At 40.7% G+C, this 23,253-nt stretch overlaps 1 protein-coding gene across 11 annotated transcripts in view; it reads right to left on the reverse strand.

Annotated features, from left to right (window-relative positions):
• Nucleotides 1-23,253, reverse strand: part of IRAG1 (inositol 1,4,5-triphosphate receptor associated 1) — a 129,578-nt gene that overhangs the window by 9,025 nt on the left and 97,300 nt on the right. For all 11 annotated transcript variants that reach the window (XM_044379495.3, XM_044379493.3, XM_057316816.1 and 8 more), the window contains 4 exons: nucleotides 19,652-19,701; nucleotides 19,019-19,126; nucleotides 16,462-16,526; nucleotides 827-946 (listed from right to left, as the gene is read on the reverse strand). In XM_044379495.3, coding sequence (XP_044235430.1) covers nucleotides 827-946; nucleotides 16,462-16,526; nucleotides 19,019-19,126; nucleotides 19,652-19,701 — 343 coding nt within the window. The remainder of the gene's footprint in view (nucleotides 1-826; nucleotides 947-16,461; nucleotides 16,527-19,018; nucleotides 19,127-19,651; nucleotides 19,702-23,253) is intronic.

Genomic DNA, 23,253 nt, shown 5'->3' on the forward strand with positions numbered 1-23,253 from the left:
GAGGTGTTTACTCCCATCCATGCTTAGTATCAAAGATAGTTGTGGGTGAAAAGATAGGCTTCCCAAGAGATACCCTTCTGATGTCCTTCTCCCAGGATCAGTACTCTTTTTGCTTGTCCTATAAGCTGAATGTTTAAGACAAGCACAGTTTGGCTAGGGCAACCCCACCACAGTGTATATGGCTGCCACACAGAAGCCCACAGGTTCTATAACTATGGGAAGCTGTGTCTCCCTCAGGAGCTTTGGAGAAAGGAGAAGCTCAGGATGCTATGCCTGGTCAGAGATACTTCTCTACCTGGCTGGGCTTGGGCCCTGCTCAGTACTCTGTCCCCTTAGTGACTGACAACGGGCCAAAGGTGTTATTGAAGCTTAATGAGAAAAGGGGACATTTGGAAGTTGAGGGGACTCCAGTTTACAGAAAGAAGGGATGGCAGGGCAGTTCTAGGAAGTAGGATTACAACTGCTCCTGGGCATTGCTGATAGCAACATCACTCCTCTGAGCATGTGTCAGAAAGCGTCAGGCATCACCAAGAGGAATCCACCCAGGGGCCTTATTTCCAGACCATTCTGTACAGTGGCATTCTGGTGGCTTTCTGCCTAAGAAGAGGGAAGTCAAATTATTGCCTAACCACACCCTCTCACCCTGCTTCCTCTTGTCCTTCCTGTGGAACAGTACTGTTCTTTCTTATGTAGTTCTTTACTGAGGTGAGGAGGTCCTAGGGCCACTGGTTGCTTCCTTAAATCCTCTAAGAAACAGGAAAGGCCCGTGGGAAGGTATCTTCTGAGACCTGCAAGGTGACCTCAGGGTGGACGAAGTCTGACTCACCCCTTGTTGTATGCTTCCTCCTCCATCCTGGCCTTGGTCTCTTGGCTAATCTCCTCCAGGCAACTCAAAGTTGGCATGGGAGCAGAGGCTTCACAATCTGGGTCCCCATTTGTCTTTCCACTAGTGAGAAGAGGGAAGGAAGTACAGGGTGTCCTTTCAGCCAGATTGAGTGTCTGAAAACCTAACCATGTCTTTGGCCTGATGAGTTTTCGGAAATGAGGAAACTCATTCTAGGTTGAGTTCATTTTAATCCTTCTACCCTGAGATGAGATTTTATAAAGTCCCTAGTCTAGGAATCCTCCCTAGACCTCCAACACCAAATAATGTGCTAGCTCCCTTTTTCTTCATGTACCCAAATCCACCTTTATTCTTATTCCAGGAGATTCTATGAGTAAACAGACAGCTGTTGGGAGCTCCATAGCACTAAGATGAGGAAGACAGAGGAGGGACAAATGTTCAGTCAGAGTCATTCCATTCCTGTAGTCCATCTTTTGCTTCATTCATTTAAGTATCTACTGAGTACTGACTAAGTCACAGTCACATTAGATGATAAAAGAAACAGTCTTTGCCAACATGGAGCTTAGCAGGAGAGAATGCCCAAAAAAGGAAAGAAAAAAAATATGCAGTTAATTACAAATTGTGATAACTTTTATGAAAGACACAAACTCTGTGCAGTGCAGAAAGTAACAAGAGGAGAATCTACTTAGATTGAGTGGTTAGAGAAGACCTCTGTGAGGTGGTTTAACTGTAGTGAAGACCCGAAAGATAAAAAGTCGATCATATCTATAGCAGAGAGAAGATCATCCTAGGGGGAGGATGCAGATGTGTGAAGACCCTGAGACACAAAAGATGCAGAGATACTTGAGGAACTGAAAAGAGGCAGTGAAGCAGGAGTTAACTTTTGGACAAGATAAATTTTCAATGCCAGTGAAATATCCAGGTGGAGATGCCAAGTAAGTAGTTGGATATACCAAAGTGAGCTGGAGAAGAGCTCTAGAGGCTGGAGATTACATTTGGCATCATCAGAATATAGATGATATTTAAAGCCAGGGGGATGGATAAGATTGTCTAGGGAGACAGTATGAGGAAATATGAAGAGAGGACCCAGGACTAAGCCCTGGGCATCTCTGCCCTTAGCTCAGGTGGAGAAGAAACCTACAGAGGGAGTAGCAGCCAGAGAGGTAGGAGTAAAACCAGGAAAGTATGGAGTCCTGGGAGTCAAGAAAGGAGAGCATGTCAAGGAGGAGTTAATTGTATCACAGGTTTGTTTCTGAGAGTCCAAGTCAGATGAGTACAGAAATCTACAGATTATTAGATTTGATAATATGGAGGTCAAGAGGAGCTTTGGTGAAATGGTGAGAGTCAAAGACAGATTAGAATGGGCTTAGTAAAGGATGCGAGGCAAGAAAGAAGAAGATCTAGACACAGTAATCTGATTGGAAAGGGAAGTAGAAGAGTGTGTTGTGGGATACATAGCTGAAGAAGTGGGTCAGGGGATGAAAGCACATTTGAATGTGAATAGAAATGATCCAGTAGAGGGGATGAGAGTAAGGGGATGACCAAAGGAACAAATTCTTTGAAAAGGGAAATAGGGACAGACCTTAGAAAGGTGGAGAAACTTCTCAGTTATAACAAAGGGAGGAAGGAGATAAAGATGGTGGGTTCGGGATCTGGTGAAGGAGGATGAGTGGGCTCCTATCTAATAGCTTAAATTTTCTTCATAAAATGGAAGACAAGGTCATATGCTGAGAGTGAGAGGTACATAGGCCTAGAAGGTTTGAGAAGAGAGGAGGAAGTGTGAATGAGTCAATGTGAGAAGGTGGAAAACAAATACGCTAAAAAATGATAGTAGGATGGCGAGCAGTGCTGGGAGTCCATTTGAAGTATGGAAGTGTGAGTTTAAAGGAAGTATCCTGATGGCTATGCCATTCCTATAAACCCTGCAGCCCACCTAAGTTGTCTGAAATCCCACTGGGAGTCAAGCCATGGAGGAGCCGTTGAACAAAGCAAAACAGTATGCAGAGCTTTTCAGCCAGGATTCTGAAAGACCGCCAGCTGCTCCCCTCCCCAACCTCTCAGATAGGCTCTACGAGTGAGCCTTATATTTCTCATTCTTGGCATTGGCTTCCCATCCCTTAGTTTTCCTCAGACCTTGTAAAATTTATATTTCATCAGGCTGGAAACCAAAACCCATTGTGAACAAGAAAGATAACGCTCTAAAAATATCAGCTATTCATAACATTTCTCCTTTTGCAAATTATATTATCCACTCCCTTCCATGTGACCTTTGCCTAATGTGCTGTTTCCTATTTGTCCAAATGATTGGAACAGAGCAGAAAAACACAGCTACAGCCAAGGGCAGGGGAAGCAATTATTTTATGAAATATATTTATATATTAGAAATGAAATATTGATATCAGGCTTTTAATTTCTTTTATCTATAGCTGACAACCTAAGAGGTTAGTGACAAACATGTATGAAAGAGGATAGTGGAGTATAGAGAAAAAGAACCTGCCTGAGGCAAACTTGGGTTCAAATTCCAGCTCCAATAAGTACAAATTCTTAACCCTTCCTGAACTTTAGGTTCCTCAACTGTAAAATGAGCGTACTAATATGTACCTGATGATGGTACTATAGGAATTAATGAAGAAATATAAGTAAACTTTTTGGAATATAGTACTCCACAAATGATGTTTATCCTCCTTATCATCATCACTGTTAGTTATATAATAAATTTATTGGTAAATTTGGGGAACAATCTGAGGTTCTTCTAAACCTGATCCATAAAAAAATCCAAGCTGAGAAATTACTAGGTGACTATTTATATCTTTAAAGGAGAACTTGATTTATATTACTCTGACACGGCAGAATCAGAGGAACCCAGACTTTCACTATCCTCAGGTCACTGCTCTCTAGAGACTAAAACTTTTCCCTGGTAGAGCCAGGAAGCCCATTTTAGCGACCTCACCTGTGGGGCTTCAGTTCTTAACGTGCTTTTACATACATTGCCTCGCTTGATCCTCCAGTGATTAAGAAGAGCTAACATTTATCTTATGTATCAGGCTCTGTGGTAAGATTTCACTTAAGACTCATGAATGACCCATAAGATAGGTAATACTATTGTGCTCAGGTTAGCAGGTGAGGAAACCAAAGCTCAGAGAGGTTAAATAGCCAACTCAAGATTACACAACCAGTGTATGGTAGAGTTTGGATTTGAACCTGTAAGTCTGGCACCTGCAAAAATTGCCACCCATGCAGAATATTATCCCATCTGTGAGATGAGAAACCCAAGCTCAGGTTGATTAAGTGACTTGCCTAAGTTCATATTATTGGTACTTAGTAGGCCTGGCTGAGACTCTCACCATGGTCTTCTAAATTCATGTCAAGATGCCTTTTTTCACACCTCCTTGAGCTCTCCCTTTCAATAGAAGTTTTTTCCTGGGTGAAATAAGTCAAGCAGAGAAAGACAATTATCATATGGTTTCACTCATTTATGGAACGTAAGAAGTAGGAGGATCAGTAGGAGAAGAAGGGGAAGAAGAAAGGGGGGGGGTAAACAGAAGGGGGAATGAACCATGAGACTACGGACCCTGGGAAACAAACTGAGGACTTCGGGGGGGGCGGGTGGGGGACTGGGATAGGCTGGTGATGGGTATTAAGGAGGGCACGTCTTGCATGGTGCATTGGTGTTATACGCAAGTAATGAATCATAGAACTTTACATCAAAAACTAGGGATGTACTGTATGGTGACTAACATAATATAATAATAATAATTTTAAAAAAAAGTTTTTTCCTGGGGCTCTGAGTGGTGTGTGGGGTTCCAGGCTATCTGCTGAGTGCAGCCATTCTTGGTATTAGGCTGGGCCATGGCTTATGATGCTGCTTTCTTTTTAATTAATTAATTAATTAATTTAATTTTTGAAATGTCCATTTAAAAGGGAAACTATATAAATAGGACCTGAATCTGTTTTTAGTGCTTCTTTTTTTAATAATAATTTTTATTATGTTAGTCACCATACAGTACATCCCTAGTTTTTAATGTAAAGTTCAATGATTCATTACTTGTGTATAACACCCAGTGCACCATGCAATACATGCCCTCCTTACTACCCATCACCGGCCTATCCCATTCCCCCACTCCCCTCCCCTCTGAAGCCCTCCGTTTGTTTCCCAGAGTCCATAGTCTCTCATGGTTCATACCCCCTTCTGTTTACCCCTCCCTTTCTTCTTCCCTTTCTTCTTTAAAGAGTGCTTGTTTAGAATGTGAGATGGGCTGGGACAGCCTTTGTTTGGTTTAATACTGGAAGTAGGGTGGGGAGGTACGGGAAACACACAATATGTAAAATGTTTACTGTTATCTCCTGATCCCTAAACTGAGCTAATAGTTCCTTATATATCTTCTCTAACTACGTGGAAGTTTCTCACTGTGTATCTTTAAGTCTTAACTCAAATACCTTCTCCTGTGTGGAATCTTTGCCAGTGTTTTCCCCTCTCCCACATCCTCTGGTTAAAGTTGATCTCTCCTTCCCTTCATGTCCTCATCGTACCTCTGTTACAGCATAACTCAGAGACAGGGCATTTTTATGTTTTATATACCTATCCATCCCTCCATATAACTGCGATCAGAGAGAGAGAGAGAGAGAGAGAGCCCCTGTGCTTGAGTTATAATGATGCTTAGCATATACATATAGTAAGTGCCTTTCAGTGTTTGTTGAGTTACACTGACTTCATTGTGGCTTATCCAGTTTGCCTATTAATCTTGTAAAGTGGGCAGGTCCTTTCTGTAAATGGCTATTTCCTGGGAACCCAGTGTTTGGGTTGAGCTAAGGAATCTCTATTCATGGCTCTAAACATGGAGCTGAGCACAGCCTGTGCCCACCCTAGAGATTTCTGGGCCAAACACAGATGGATTTAGGCATCTATTCCCAGCCTGAAATCTTGCGTGCTTTCTTTCTGGGATGATTCATTAAAATGAGATTCATTGTTTTTTCATGTCCACTGGGTCAAAATTTGTCATTGTGCTTAGTTCTCAGTAATGTGAGGGGTCCTTCAGTCAAAATGTTTTGTTTAACTGGGAGTTATGTTAGAGTCTATTTTTTTTCCATGTGGTAAACAATATTTGAAAGTGACTGTAATTCTTTCCAGTGGACAGATCTTTTTGGGTTCAATGACATCTCTAAGCCAGTCCCATTGCCTTGACCCCTTCATACAAGCCCAGCCCAGGGGAACTGAGCTAGAAGACCTTCCTTACTCCTGTAACTCAGTCTCAGATTCCTGGGGTATGCTACTAGTTGATGGAGGGCTAATTCATTCCAGAATACTATCAGCAAAGGGGAGTTGTTCATATATTTTATGTCATACAAAATCTATAGGCAATTTACCCTGGCTGCTTCAAAAATGGAGAAAAATGGTTATTTTGGCGATTATAGTGAAAATTGCTCTGTGGTTTATCATAATCACGCCTTTTATGAAACTAATGCCTTGCATCATTCATATCCATGGCTTTGCTCATCCCTCAGTGAACTGCTCTGTGTACACCCTCTGCTCCCATCCCACACTCTACTTCATGACCAGCCAGTCACCAGGTCATTCAAAATAGCTCACAAGACTTCTAATAAAAAAAGCCCTTAAATGCATCCTCTTGTCTCCAGTCATATTGCACTTCTTTCCATTCTTCTAGTTGGAGTGTCTATTAAAGAGGTTAAGAGCATGAGTTCTGTTATCTACTACTGTGTGACCTTAGGCAAGTGATTTTTCTGAGCTTCAGTTTCCACATCTATAAAATAGGGATATTAATAGTTAATATTGATATTAATACCTATATCATGGGTGTATTGTAAGGATTAAATGAGGTCATTAATGTAAAGCAACTAGAACAGGACTTGGCATTAAGTAAGCATGCTGTGAATAATAATAGTAATTATCACCATCATCTTATTATTTCTTGACTACTCCATACTTTTCTCACTTCAGAGCCTGGAATGCTGTTAACCTCCAGTTAACTATATAACTGGTTAAACTATATAACTTTCAGGTTTCACTTTATTTTTATTTATTTATTTTTAAAGGTTTTATTTATGTATTTGTCAGAGAGAGAGACAGAGAGCACAAGCAGGGGGAGCGGCAGGCAGAGGGAGAAGCAGCCTCCCCTCTGAGCAAGGAGCCTGATGCTGGACTGGATCCCAGGACCCTGGGATCATGACCTGAGCCGAAGGCAGATGCTTAACCGACTGAGCCACCCAGGCATCCCTCAGGTTTCACTTTAAAACTAAATTCCTAGAGGAAACATTTTCTGAGGCTCCCCTCCCCCACCTATACCAAATCTGGGTTCAGGTGCTCATTTTCTTGTCTACTGTTGCTTTAGCAACGTGTATTTCCTTATGATATCATCCATCACATTGTATTATAATGGGCTCTTTCCCATCTGCCTTTTCCATTAGACTGTGAACTCCTGAGTGTATTCTAGATACCTAGACCTTGGTGATTATTAAAGGAATGAAAGAATAAGTCTATAAATAGTTTTTCCTACTTATGGAACTCATCATGAGCTTTATTCTGTTTTAATCTTTAAGATTAACTTTATTTTTTTAATAATAATTTTTTATTATATCATGTTAGTCACCATACAGTACATCCCTAGTTTTTGATGTAAAGTTCCATGATTCATTACTTGTGTATAACACCCAGTGCATCATGCAATACGTGCCCTCCTTACTACCCATCACCGGCCTATCCCAATCCCCTACCCCCCTCCCCTCTGAAGCCCTCAGTTTGTTTCCCAGAGTCCATAGTCTCTCATAGTTCATTCCCCCTTCTGTTTACCCCTCCTTTCTTCTCCTACCGATCTTCCTACTTCTTATGTTCCATAAATGAGTGAAACCATATGATAATTGTCTTTCTCTGCTTGACTTATTTCGCTTAGCATTATCTCCTCCAGTCCTGTCCATGTTGCTGCAAATGTTGAGAAATCGCTTTTTGATGGCTGAGTAATATTCCATTGTATATTTGGACCACATCTTCTTAATGCAGTCATCTGTTGAAGGGCATTTCAGCTCCTTCCACGATTTAGCTATTGTGGACAATGCTGCTATGAACCTTGGGGTGCATATGGCTCTTCTCTTCACTACGTCTGTATCTTTGGGGTAAATACCCAGTAGTGCAATGGCTGGATCATAGGGTAGCTCAGTTTTTAACTTTTTAAGGGACCTCCACACTGTTTTCCCCAGTGGCTGTACCAACTTACATTCCCACCAACAGTGTAGGAGGGATTCCCTTGCTCCACATCCTCTCCAAATTTGTTGGTTCCTGCCTTGTCAATTTTTGCCATTCTAACTGGTGTAAGGTGGTATCTCAGTGTGGTTTTGATTTGAATTTCCCTGATGACTAATGATTTTGAACATTTTTTCATGTGTCTGTTAGCCATTTGTATGTCTTCATTGGAAAAGTGTCTGTTCATATCTTCTGCCCATTTTTTGATTTGATTATTTGTTTCTCACGTATTGAGTTTGAGAAGTTCTTTGTAGATCTTGGATAGCAGTCTTTTATCTGTAGCGTCATTTGCAAATATCTTCTTCCATTCCGTGGGCTGCCTCTTAGTTTTTTTGACTGTTTCCTTGGCTGTGCAGAAGCTTTTTATCTTGATGAAGTCACACAAGTTCATTTTTTCTTTTGTTTCTCTTGCCTTTGGAAATGTGTCATGAAAAAAGTCGCTGTGGCCGATGTCAAAGAGGTTGCTGCCTATGTTCTCCTCTAGGATTTTGATGGATTCCTGTCTCACATCGAGGTCTTTCATCCATTTGGAGTTTATCTTTGTGTATGGTGTGAGAGAGTGGTCAAGTTTCATTCTTTTGCATGTAGCTGTCCAATTTTCCCAGCACCATTTATTGAAGAGACTGTCTTTTTTCCACTGGATGTTTTTTTCCTGCTTTATCAAAGATTAGTTGCCCAAAGAGCCGGGGGTCCATTTCTGGGTTCTCTATTCTGTTCCATTGGTCTATGTGCCTGTTTCTGTGCCAGTGCCATGCTGTCTTTGTGATCACAGCTTTGTAATATAGCTTGAAATCCGGCAATGTGATGCCCCCAGCTTTGTTTTTCCTTTTCAACAATTCCTTGGCAATTTGGGGCCTTTTCTGGTTCCACACAAATTTAAGGCATTGAAAGTGTAGATTGCTCTGGGTAGCATAGACATTTTAACTATGTTAATTCTTCTGATCCATGAGCATGGAATATTTTCCCATCTTTTTGTGTCTTCTTCAGTGTCTTTCAAGAGTGATTTGTAGTTTCTAGAATATAGATCCTTTACGTCTCTGGTTAATTCCGAGATAACGTATGATTTTTGGTGCTATTGTAAATGGGATGGATTCCCTAATTTCTCTTTCTTCAGTCTCATTGTTCCTGTATAGAAATGCAACTCATTTCTGAGCATTGATTTTGTATCCTGCCACATTACTGAATTGCTCTATAACTTCTAGTAGTTTGGGGGTGGAGTCTTTTGGGTTTTCCATATAGAGTATCATGTCATCTGCTAAGAGAGACAGTGTGACTTCTTTGCCTATTTGAATACCTTTTATTCCTTTTTGTTGTCTGATTGCTGTTGCAAGGACTTCTCGTACTATGTTGAATAATAATGGTGAGAGTGGGCTATTATTCTTGTCATATTCCTGATCTTAAGGGAAAGGCTTCCAGCGTTTCCCCATTGAGAATGATATTTGCTGTAGGCTTTTCATAGATGGTTTTTATGAAATTGAGGAATGTACCCTCTATCCCTACACTCTGAAGGGTTTTGATCAGGAAAGGATGCTGTATTTTGTCAAATGCTTTTTCTGCATCAATTGAGAGGATCATATGGTTCTTGACTCTTCTTGTTGATATGATATATCACACTGATTGATTTGCGAATGTTGAAACACCCTTGCATCCCAGGGATGAATCCCACTTGGTCATGATGGATAATCCTTTTAATGTACTGTTGGATCCTATTAGCTAGGATCTTGTTGAGGATTTTGGCATCCATATTCATCAGGGATACCGGTTTGTAATTCTTTTTGATGGGGTCTTTGCCTAGTTTGGGGATCAAGGTAATACTGGCTTCATAGAATGAGTTTAGTAGTTTTCCTTCTGTTTCTATTTTTGAAACAGCTTCAGGAGAATAGGTATTATTTCTTCTTTGAACGTTTGGTAGAACTCCCCGGGGAATGCCTCAGGCCCTGGACTCTTGTTTTTGGGGAGGTTTTTGATCACTGCTTCAATCTCTTCCTAACTAATCGGTCTGTTTATTTATTTTTTTTTAAAGATTTTATTTATTCATTTGACACAGAGAGAGAGACAGCCAGCGAGAGGGGGAACACAAGCAGGGGGAGTGGGAGAGGAAGAAGCAGACTCCTAGCAGAGGAGCCTGATGTGGGGCTCGATCCCAGAATGCTGGGATCACGCCCTGAGCTGAAGGCGGATGCTTAACGACTGTGCCACCCAGGTGCCCCTAATCGGTCTGTTTAAAAAATCAATTTCTTCCTGTTTCAGTCTTGGTAGTTAATAGGTTTCCAGGAAGGCATCCATTTCTTCCAGGTTGTTTAATTTATTGGCATAAAGCTGTTGATAAAAGTTTCTAATGATCCTTCCTATTTCATTGGTTTTGGTTGTGACCTCTCCTCTTTCATTCATAATTTTATTAATTTAGGTCCTTTCTCTATTCTTTTGAAAAAGTCTGGCCAGTGGCTTATCGATCTTATTTATTCTTTTGAAGAACCAGCTTCTAGTTCTGTTGATCTGCTCTACTGTGCTCCTGGTTTCTAATTCATTGATCTCTGCTCTAATCTTGATCAACTGCTTTCTCGTGCGTGGGGTAGGCCTGTTCTTCTGTTCCAGCTCCAGCTTCTTAAGGTGAGAATATAAAAACTGCATTTTAGATTTTTCTGATCTTTTGAGTGAGGTTTGGATGGCTATGTATTTTCCCCCTTAGGACTGCCTTTGCTGTGTCCCATAGGTTTTCGACCATTGTGTTTTCATTCTCATTGGTCTCCATAAATTGTTTTTTTTTAAAAAATATTTTATTTATTTATTCGACAGAGATAGAGACAGCCAGCGAGAGAGGGAACACAGGCAGGGGGAGTGGGAGAGGAAGAAGCAGGCTCACAGCAGAGGAGCCTGATGTGGGGCTCGATCCCATAACGCTGGGATCACGCCCTGAGCCAAAGGCAGACGCCTAACCGCTCTGCCATCCAGGCACCCCTCCATAAATTGTTTAAATTGATTTTTAATTTCCAGGTTTACCCAATCATTCTTGAGCAGGATGGTTCTTAGTTTCCAAGTGTTTGAGTTTCTTCCAAATTTTTCCTTGTGATTAAGTTCCAATTTCAAAGCATTGTGGTCTGAGAATATGCAGGGAATAATTTCAGTCTTTTGGTATCAGTTGAGACCTGTTTTGTGACACAGTATATGGTCTATTCTGGAGAAAGTTCCATGTGCATTCGAAAAGAATGAGTATTCTGTTGTTCTGGGGTGTAGTGTTCTGTATATATCTATGAGGTCCATCTGGTCTAGTATATCATTTAAAGCTCTTATTTCTTTGTTGATTTTCTGCTTAGGTGATCTGTCTATTGCTGATAGTGGAGTGTTGAGGTCCCCTACTATTAATGTATTCTTATCTATGTGTCTCTTTATTCTGGTTAAAAGTTGGCTTGTGTATCTTGCTGCTCCCCTGTTGGGGGCATAGATATTTATAATTGTCATATCCACTTGTTGGATATATCCTTTAAGAATAGTGTCCTTCTGTATCTCTAACAACAGTCTTTAGTTTAAAATCTAATCTGTCTGATATGAGAATTGCTACCCCAGTTTTCTTTTGAGGTCCGTTGGCATGAAAAATGGTCCTCCACCCTTTCACTTTCAGTCTGGATGTATCTTTAGGTTCAAGATGAGTCTTTTGTAGATAGCAAATGGATGGGTCATGTCTTTTTATCCAGTCTGCAACCCTGTGTCATTTTATGGGCACATTTAGGCCATTCACATTGAGAGTGATTATTGAGAGAGATGATTTTAATGATGTCATGTTGCTTGTGAAGTCTTTGTTTATATAGATTGTAAATTTCTGTTCTGTATCACTCTTGGGGCCTTTTTACTCTTATAGAACCCCCCTTAATATCTCCTGTAGGGCTAGTTTTGTGGTTACAAATTTGGTCAGTTTCTGCCGATCCTGGAAGGTCCTTATCTCTCCATCAATTCTGAATGACAGCCTTGCCGGCTAAAGGATCCTTGGCTGCATGTTTTTCTTGGCTAGAGTTTTAAAAATATCCTGCCAACCCTTCCTCTCTTTCCAGGTCTGTGTAGACAGGTCTGACGTTATTCTGATATTTTTGCCTCTATATGTGAGAAATTTCTTCGCCCTGGCCACTTTCAATACTGTATCCTTGGATCTAATATTTGCGAATTGCACTATGACGTGACGCAGCATAGGTTTGCCATGGTTGAGCTTGGGAGGGGTCCTCTCTGCCTCTTGGACACGAATGCTTGTTTCCTTTGCTAGATTAGGGAAGTTCTCAGCTACAATTTGTTCAAATATCTCTTCTAGACCTCTCTCTTTCTCCACCCCCTCGGGGATGCTGATGAGTCTGACATTGGAACATTTCATTGAGTCAGTAATCTCCCGTAATCTACATTCTTGAGATTGGATTTTTTTTGAGCCACGTTTCTGTTTTATCTTTCTCTTCTACCATCCCATCCTCCAATTCACTAATTCGTTCTTCTGTCTCATTTACCCTGGCCATCAGAGCATTTAGTTTTGACTGCATTTGATTCATAGCATTTTTAATTTCTGCCAGATTCGCTCTCATTTCTGCCCTTAAAGATTCTATATTCTCGTTAATATTTTCGTTACTATTTTTTTCAACTCTACACATCATCTTGACCATTGTTACTCTGAACTCCATTTCTGATAATTTGGTTATATCCATATCCATCAGTTCTGTGGCAGAGGCCACAGACTCATTATCTTTTCTTTGCTGAGGGGGCTTTCTCCTTCTCATCATTCTGATGAGGAGAAGTTGTGGGGTTTCCCAGAGCCCAAATTATTGACCAGGACCCAGGCAGTGTGCACTTGTTTTATAGGGACCTTAGAGATGTGGGCTTCTTGATTTTTCAGCCTGCCTTCTAGGGGAGGGGTCTGCCACGCTGATATTCAGGCAACCCTGTTTGGGTAGAGTCTCCCTGTCCCCTGCGAAGGGGGATGGGGATGGGTACAATGTGAGCTGGTATTTCTGGGCTTTTGTTCTCTGGCGGCTTTCCCTGGTGGTTTTCTGTGACTCTTCTGAGAGTCAGAGCAGCAGTGGCTGTATCCTAGCCTCTGTCTCAGAACAGAGAGATCGCAGTCCACTCTCCACTGAGCTCTCTTGGCCTCTTTAACTCTGTCGGTGCTGCCAAAAACCCTGCAGTGTCCTGGGTTGTGTGCCCCACAGCCGGTGTCCCAGCCCTCACTTCCAGGGCCTGCACATCTCTGTCCTTTGTGCTACTAACACTTCCCGCCGCCCCTAGTTCCCGTGCGCGCTCCCGAGCTCTCTGTTTCAGTATGGTTCGAGCGCGCTCCGGAATGCCAGTTTTCAGTCTGGTCGCGCTCGCACTCCCGAGCTCCCGGTTTTATTCCGGTTCCAGTGAGCGCTCCGGAGCTCCGGTTTTCAGTCTGGTCACACGCGTTCCCAGGCTCACGGTCTCAGTCTGCTCTCTCGCGGGTGTCAGCCGCGAGTCCGGCCGCTCCCCAGTGCAGGAGACTATTGCTTCCTGGCGCCTGAGTGTGGCGGCTCCCTCCCCCTTCTGTTTATCTTCCGATATCTGTGCGCGGCTTCACAGCTCCCCGCTTCATACCTCAATACTCAGCACTGGAGATGTTCATTTGTAGAGATCCAGATGTATCTTCCTGCGTCTCAGGCTGATTCCGTGGGTTTTCAGGATGGTCTGGTGCATATCCAGCTTGACTCAGGGGACCAGCTGAAAAAGGGGACCCCTACTCCTCCGCCATCTTTTTCCCTCCCTAAGATTAACTTTAAATATTACTCTGTGTATTTACCTCTAATTCTACATATCCCTAGACCCTCCCTGAATGAAGAACAATTTAATGAAGTGACCTACAATAGCAACACTCAGAATTCTTTCAAATCACATTGGGAAATGCAATCAGCTCTCAGGTATTTGCTTGAGAAGTAGCCACAGGTAATTTGATCTTCTTATTATCTTTCTACATGCTTAGCCTGTTCCCTTCCTGCCTGGTCACTGTATACTTGGGGCAATGTGAAATCACTTTAAATCAAGTGAAATATAACAATCTGGAAAGCAATGTATATTAACTTACAATGCATATTTTTCTCTTTAACAATATGGAGAAGGTAGCTAGAATTGACTGTACTTGTGTTGAAACAGAAGATATGAATTTATTTAAATTCACAGATTGTCTCATTGTTAGCCTCTTGGCAATCTATTAGTATTTCCAGTTTCATGAATTCAGATGGAAATCACTTAGCACCTTTCATAAATCCAGAAGGGGGAAGCTATTGTTAGTGTTAGAATCCCTCCTCTTTTGAATATGTCCTCCCCTTTTTTGCAGCATCTTTATAGACTGGGTGTATTCCCAGTAGGCAAGTCAGCCACAGCATGAGTAAAAATCATGGTGGTCTCTCTGGGTAGAAGAGAGTGAGCTACAGATACCTTCTTTGAGCTTATTGGTTGACTTGTCTCAATTCTCACCTGTCCCTGTCTCTCCTGGTTCTAAACTCTTGGAATGGTGATACCACCATTGATCCTCATTCGTTGTCACTTCTGATTTGGGGTCAATGCTTGCTGTCCTTAATTTTGTATCTCACTTTCTCCTACCAAGGATAGCTCAGGTTCTTGATGATCTCCACTGCCTCAGATTGAAGCTTTCAGCTGGCATGAGCAATAGTTCTACAGAGTCCAGGCCCTGCTCCATCATGATTAGAGTCTTTTTCAAAGACTGGGGACATAGATCTTTTTCCTTGATTGGTTCTATAGGCCAAGAATAGAGAATGGGGCCTTGTTGGGGGGCCCTTGTTAGGGGCCCTTTTGGAGAAGGGGGTTCATGCACCCAAAGGCAGGATTGGAAGGGAGAATTTTAGCGTGCTTCTCACTCAGGGCATCAAGTAACCATTTCTGGAGAGATTCAGAGATCATGGAGTAGACATTATGACTCTAGGGACTTGATATATCTTTGTAATCTTGGTTACTTCCACATGGTTGTTAGTTTGTCACCCTTTACAATTTCTTTGTAATGATCGAGAAAATAAGGAAATAACGATAGAAACAAAAATGCTCTACACAACATGAAGGACCTGTATGCTTACACAGGGTGAGGTGTCAAAGTAAGGAATTCCTGGACAAACTTCAAGACTAAAGTGGGTGAGTCACTTAGTGATAGGTTGGTGGTTGCATATACTGAGAGGTGAGTAAAACAGGCTGAGTCTGGGGGATGCGGAGCTTGGGAACTTGTCTGTACTGGAAAGGGACCCAACATAGACTTTCCTGGTCAGGTCAAGCAAAACTATTCTGAAATAGTGTTTGTATTGAAAAGGGACCCAACAAAGACTTTCCTGGTCAGGTCAAGCAAAACTATTCAAGCAATGAAAAATGAAGGACTAAAGCTGTCTTAAGGCAAAGAAGAAAGAAGAATAAAGGTGTATGTTCTACCAAGTGAGAAAAGACACAAGGTGAAAGTTCTGAGAGGTGACAGCTGTGATCCAGATGTTTTCCAGCAAGCAAATGAAAGAATTTGAAAAGCAAGTTATAAACTCTTCTGAGTGTAAAAACAGCCTGCCTTGCTCTGGCTGAGGATGAAAAGACCTGCAAATTGCTTAGATGCCTAGAAAAATTAGGCATGGCAGGCACTATTCATTGCCACTCCAGTACTCAATCTCCTACCTGTTTCCTCACAGCAATGTGATTTTGCTCAGGAATTTGCTCTTCTTCAGAGAGCCACTTTGCTTCATGGGAAGCTGACCGCATCTCCAGGGCACAGTTTAAGCCCATGATGACAATCCCATTCCCAAAGCCTGTGTTTGGTTTAGAAAGGAACTATGTTCCAAATTTACTAACAAGATAAGGAAGACTAAAAAAAAAGTTTCTTCGTTTGTTCATAAAAAAGAAGCATGGGAAGAGATAGTCCTCTTCTAAATACTACATGTCTGGATAGAATACTTAGAAATAGTAGCATTTGCCATAAGCCTGCTGATGAAGTCAACATACCAAGTGGGCAGAAGCAGGCAAGGAAATTATAGAGGCCACGTAGGGGCCCTGCTGTACTATACCTGGAAAAGCCCTACTTCTGGACTTACTATTTAAGTCCCTTAGAGTTGGGGCTTCTTGTATCTGTAGCCCAAAGAATTCTAACCAACAGAGAAGGTGTCCGTCTCCTCTGGGCTCTTCTGAAATTGAGGTACCCTTGCATTCAGCCACAGCATCTTCCTGGTCCAGATTGCAAACTGACTCTGAAATCTCTGTGGGTTTCAGAGTCCCACTTATTTCCCTTAGAACTTAATTTGCTTTCCATCACATTTTGGGAGTCAGGATGGGAGGAAAGGTGAGTGGGGAGAATTTTCTCAGAGATCCCCAAAGTGAAGAGGAAAATCAACAAACTTACTTTTCCAAAAGTGCAGGCAGTGCTGAGGTGACTGGTAGATTGCCTTTCCCGTTGGGTGATTCTGACTGAATGAAAAACAGGAGACAGACAATTGAAGATCAGCTAGGAAGGACGAAGCCAGAGTTGCTATGTCTGATGATGCGATGAATGGGCTGCTGCTGTCCCATTCACCATGCTTGCTGATGTGCATCTGAACCCAGGCAATAGGCCTTCCCTGTCCTCTATTCCTTAGTGCCCCCTGAGGCCCATGCGACTTGCGCCTTTTCCTTCTCCTCCTAAGTTTCCCTGAGTGAAGAATTTTTGAGGCCCCATTCTGGAGCAGAGCCTCAGTTTTCCCTCAGTCCCCTGTTTACTGACTTGGACTAAATACCAGTAGGCCTCCTAGCAAACATAGCCCATCGCTGCCCTGGAGGTACAGCTCTAAGCATAATCCTCAGGAGATGCCTGTCATTACTAAAACCCCAAGCCATCAGAAATGTCTTTATAATAAGTTCCACAGGGCTACTTCATTATTTTGTTACAACAGATTTGGTCTAAGAAATGGTTCTCAATTCTGGCTGCACCTTCGAATCACTGGGGGAGATTTCAAGTACTGATCCAATTCAGAATCTTGGGGTGAAGCCTGGGCAATGTTTTAGAAGTACCTTGTGTGATTTTAATGCATATCCCTGGTAGCCAACTTTTAGTCTAAAGGAATATACAGTTGACCCTTGAACAACACAGGTTTGAACTATGCAGGTCTACTTATATATGGATTTTAAATATAGTACAAAACTATAGATGTATTTTCTCTTCCTTATGATTTTCTTTTTTTAATTAATTATTTATTTTTATTATGTTATGTTAGTCACCATACAGTACCTCATTAGTTTTTGATGTAGTGTTCCATGATTCATTATTTGTGTATAACACCCAGTGCTCATTGTAACACATGTCCTCCTTAATACCCATCACCGGGCTACCCCACTCACCCCACCACCCTCCCCTCTGAAACCCTCAGATTGTTATGCTAAGTGAAATAAGTCAAGCAGAGAAAGACAATTATCATATGGTTTCACTCATATGTGGAACATAAGGAATAGCATGGAGGACATTAGGGGAAGGAAGGGAAAACTGAAAGGGGAAATCGGAGAGGGAGATGACCCATGAGAGGCTATGGTCTCCTTATGATTTTCTTAATAACATTTTCTTTTCTCTAGCTTACTTTAGTATAAGACTACAGTATATAATACATATAACTTGCAAAATATGTGTTAATTAACTATGTTATTTGTAAGCCTTCCGATCATCAGTAGTTTCTGGGGAGTTGAAGTTATATGCAGATTTTCAACTGCATGGGGGTGGGTGCCCCTAACCCCTGCATTGTTCAAGGGCCAACTACATATTTTGAAATAATTTTCTTATATTTAGGATAGTATTGGAAATAGGTCTATTAAACACACTAACTAGCCCTCCCTAAGCTCCTTCAAAAAATTTTCTTTTAGGTTTCTTTGTTTTAGTGAGTGATTTGGGAATTTAGGATAATTTCAAAGATGATTGAAAAAGAGGTAAAAAAAGCTATTGCTACCTACTGGCACAACAGAGCTTGAATCTACTTTACCTATTGCTTATATAATCAGATTGCCTTATAGAGTAGTGCTGGTCATGGACACAGAATAGAGAAGCAACTGAAGAAAGAATTAGAAAAGTTTTAAATAGTATTAACCAGATCCACAAAAGCCTGGGATGTAGAAAATATTTTGTTTTATAGGAACTGTATATGTTTAAAATAATTAAAATGAATTTTTTCTATTAGCAATAGATTCTTATTATAGAAATAAAAAAGGCATCAGGAAGAAGATAAAAATCACCTGTGGTTTTACCATTGCCCAGGGATAACCATTATTAATAGTTTTACATATATTCTTCCAGAATTTGCTACGTCTACACATAGAAAAATACTCTTAAAAAAAAAAAACCCTACCGAACAGAATTCTGCATATACTGTTTTTAATTCCTTTTTATTAATAATAAATTATGGACATTTTTCATGTTATTTTTAACAATTTCATAGAAACCCCTTTTTAGGGCTGTCTATATTTAACCACTCTCTTATTAATGGGCAGTCTGGTAGTTTCATTTCTCAATGCTGCAATGAATTGATTCAGGATAACACTGGGTTTAAGAACTTGGGCCATGGAATCAGAAAGCCTTGGGTTAAAAGCTCAGCCCTACTACTTATTACATAATGCAACCTTCAGGTATTTAATTCTACTGCAGAGTGGAAAAAAACACTATACCCAGCTTGGAGGATTGTGGTTTAAGCATGGAAAGAGCTATCATTTTTAAAGAACATTCTTTGAGCTTCCAGCACCTTCTCAAGGATACTGAGTCTTCTTCTCCGGGCAGTGGAAGACATGAGACCTGGTCTATATTGAGCTTTTTGAGCCCATACTCCAAAATCTGTGCTGAGAATTTCCTCTCCTTGTTGACCCTGCCCCCACCTAGGTCACCCCCATAGTAGTGAGCCTGAGGGAAAGGTTGAAAAGGGCTGGGAGGTAGGCATCATCATACTCACCAGGGCTGGTAAGGAGGGGATGGGTGATGAGCTGGGAGTTTGGCCAGCCATGTTCAGGGCATTAAACTTGGGAACCACTGCAACACTGACCCTCCGGCGGGGCATGTTCTGTGGGAAGAGAAGTGACCATTGTTAGGGAAGGAGCAGCACCCACAGTTGAGAAAGGCCTGGAAAATGCCTACTAGTTCCTAATGCTATAATTACATTCACTGGATAGTTTGGCTTTGGGATAGTGATAGTGTTGAGGGTTGGTGTGGAAAGAGTGGCCAAAGTTGATTCAAGTTTTCTATTAGTGGTGAGTGATTTCTTGACATATTCTTATTTTAGCTTATATCCTAAAGAAATGGAACAAAAATGACCCCCAGTCTCTGGGTTACACCCTGGAAAGTATATGAAAATGATAGGAATACCAAGGATTATGCATCATTCCATGTTCATTTGCATTTGGGGGATGGTATAGTCAGGGAAACCATGAGCAAGGGAAGACTGAAGGACAAACTAGCAAGTGTGGTAAGCTGAATTAGAGAGTCTGTCCAGAGGTTCTTGGGCATCTGTGGATTCAAGCATGAATGACTTTCTGGTGACTGTGAAACTTCCATCGTAATTCCCCTGGTATTCCTTGAGCATGCATACCTTTCCCAGTGTGAGGGACATGGACCGCGCTGTTCGAGGGACTCCATCTTCTGCAGCAAGAAGGAACAGAGAAGAGAACTCAGGTAAGTTTTCAGAGTAGGCTCTAGCAGAAAAGGGATAGCCCGAAACTAAGCAGAGGTACTGATTGGTGAGAACTCGCCCTCAAGGGATAGCCCAAGAGCCTAGGTGTTTGACACTACCCCCTGAAACAGTTGTCTGCGGAGTGGGGCTTTTCTGGACAGAACTTTTATCCTAACTCCTCTGGGCACTGTGAGAAGCCCATCTTGGACCTCTGATATCCCCCTGACACCACTGTACAGTTTCTGGTAATGCCCTGGAGAGTGTGTGAAAAACTACTTGTAGCAATACCAAAGCTTATTGGGTTGTTTATTGCTCATTTAAGAGATGTACAGTCAGGGAAATTATGAACAAAGAATATGCAGTATCAGTAAAGAATGGACACTTGTTGACAGAGTGATTTCAGTAAGTCATGTATAAAACAATTTGGAATGAAGGAAACTAGCACCCCAGGATTTTCATCTCCTTAGTGTATACGTTAAGTGATATAATTTATATAAAATGTTTTTGCACCACACCTGGATAATACTGCCACCAGAAAACACCAATATGTACAGAGAAAGGTTTTTAAAAGCTCAGTTTCAGTTTCAGTTTGACCAGTATCCTCTAGCTTGTATATCTGTTTATCCCTCTTATCCATGTATTTTAGATGTGTCTCTTAAAAAGCACATAGCTAGTTTTTCCATTTTTCTATTTACCTCACTTCATTGATATTTTTTTCCTTCCCACCCTTTCCACCCTGCATATTGGTTTATAAATTTTATAATTTATACATTTTAGTTATAAATTTTAGTTCTAATCTTTAGTGTGCCCACTTAAGTTTGTAACATATTACATGACTTTAATTTTTAAATTAATCACAATTTCTGTTCTTTTCCTAATGAAACCCTAAAACAGTAACTCCCTCAAATCTCATATTATATTGCTTTTCAGTATTTTTCACTTTGTTTTTGTAATCTCATATTATTATGACTCTTGTTTTATATAGTAAATGCTTGTTTAGATTTACCCACATTTACAAATGTCTGATCAACATTCCTTTTTGCATCCTACTCCTTTTTTTTTTTATCTCAATTTTGTTTCTCCCTAAGTACATCCATCCTTGTTGTTTTGGCAAGGATCTATGAGAGTTAAACTTTCTTAGTTGTTGTTTCAAAATATCTTTACCTAGCCTTCAAGCTGGCATCATAGTTTAGCTGGTTATATTTTTTCTAGGTTGACGGTTATGTCCTACTTAATGTCCATCACCCAGTTACCCCATTCCCCCACCCTACTTCATTACCTTTTGGTACCACTATTGCTATTGAGAATTATCAGTCTTTTGTAAATCCTCTCTCTCCTCTCTGGTTACTTTAAAAATTTCCACTTCATCTTTGATGTGTTTTTATTTCTTCTTGGAATTCACTGTTCTTTCTGAATCCAGTGATTCATGTCTTTCTTTAGTTTTGGGAAATTCTCAGATTCTGGAAAATCTTTTTGAATATTTTCTCTCTCCCTTTCTCCTCTTGTGGATCTGCTAATAAACATATTTGGAACTTTCTCATTTTATACTCTATCCCATATCTTATAATACAACATTCCTTTCATATGTTTAATCAGTTTATCCCTCTGAACTGCATTTTGAGCAAATTCCTCAAATCTATCTTCACTTAACTAATTTTTTTTCCTCAACTGTTCCCAATCTGATTTAAATGTTGTACCAATAAGCTAGGTTATGCTACCATAATAAACAACCCCAAAGTTTTGGTCACTTATAACAATAAAAATTTATTTCTTCCTTATGTTACATGTCCATTTGCTTCTGAGTTGGCAGCAGGCTCTGCTCCGCATTTCCTCGCTCTGGAGTCAGATTAATGGAACTTCTATTCTGGAGCAGTGATGATTGTCATGTGAGGAGGAAGAAACATGGGGTAAATTGTACACTAGTTTCTTTCATTCTTTTTTTTTTTTTTTTGAGATTTTATTTATTTGAGAGAGAGAGCATGAGTAGGGGGGAGAGGCAGAGGGAGACAGAGAAGCAGACTCCCCGCTGAGCAGGGAGCCCGATGTGGGGCTCGATTCCAGGACTCCAGGATCATGACCCAAGCTGAAGGCAGACACTTCACCAACTGAGCCACCCGGGCACCCCTGCACACTATTTTCTTGAAGGCTTCAATTCAAAGGTGACACATGTCCTTCTGCTCACATTTTATTTGACAAATCACATGGCATCACCTAACTTCAAGGGCATGGAGAAGTGTGCCCAAAAGGAGAAAATTTAGAATCCCCACAATAGTAACTACCACCACTATAGTACCTACCACACCTAAACTACTGAGTTGTTAATTTCCATGATTCTGTTCCTCATTTCTAGTTCTATTTTATTCTTTTTTTGATAATTGTATTTTATTCTCATGTTTTTGATTCATTGTTTGATGCCTCTAATAATTTTTAAACATACCTTTAAAAAATTATCCGATCATTTTATTTTCTGTAATCCTTAGGATAGAATCCTATTGTTTAGTGTGTCTGATGATTCTTGTTCAAGGTGGATTGTTTTCTTATGTATTTGATAATTCTATACTGTAAGATCATCTTTAGTGAGGCTTCAGTTAGAGGAATCTTGTGTGTCCTGGGTGAAGGGTGTGCCTCTCCAGAGTGGCTTTATGTTTCTGACAGTGTTCCTACAGACTTCATTGTGATGTTCTTTTCAGATTCTCTGCATATTGCACCACAACTTCTGTCATGGCATACATTTTTCCTACGAGGAAGCAGAAAGTATTTTTCCTACTACAGAGTGAAACAGACTTCCTTGATTTGTGTCTCTGCTGTTTGGCAACTGTTTTTTTCTTGTTCAAGTTCTCTAAAGATGCAGTCCTTGGAAAATCTTAACTTTCTATGAGAGTCTCAAAGTCAACTCTCTGTCATAGGTGTCCGAGATATCTCATATTGCATGCAAGTGCAAAAGCTCAGCCCCCAGATAATTGAAGCTGACTCGTGTCCCCAAGGAAGCTGCAGGTTTCAGTTCTCTTTTCTTTTCTTGTATCTGAGTATTTCAATTTCTTTTCCTGTAGATTCAGCTGTTCTTTTAAACTAATGTTTGCTTTATTTTATCCAGCAGAAATGTCTAAGTACTTGTGGTCAAGGAGTTTCAAGTTTTCCAGTCAGCCAAAATAGCAGAACCAGAAAATATTTTTTATATATTGAAGCATTCATACAAATTAATAAAATGCCAATCTTACAAGCAGGCAAAAGATATAATTAGAGAATTTATAAAAGTGGAACTACAAATGTCCAGCAAACAATTCAAAAGGCAAAAAATACAAATTAAAACTATGAGATGAGATATAATCTTGGCCTATCAAAGTCAAAAATATTTTTAAAGGACAAGAATGTCAATGGCACAATGAACTGAGCACTATTGTTACCCATTAAATGGAAATATCAATGGGTTATTTGAAAATAGTTGGCTTTAAGAGCCTTATAAAAATTTCTTTCCCCCAAGCCAGTATTTATACTTTTGGAAATCTATCTTAAGGAAATAA

The sequence above is a fragment of the Ursus arctos genome, unplaced genomic scaffold (assembly GCF_023065955.2).
Source record: "Ursus arctos isolate Adak ecotype North America unplaced genomic scaffold, UrsArc2.0 scaffold_22, whole genome shotgun sequence".
Classification (NCBI taxonomy): Eukaryota; Metazoa; Chordata; class Mammalia; order Carnivora; family Ursidae; genus Ursus; species Ursus arctos.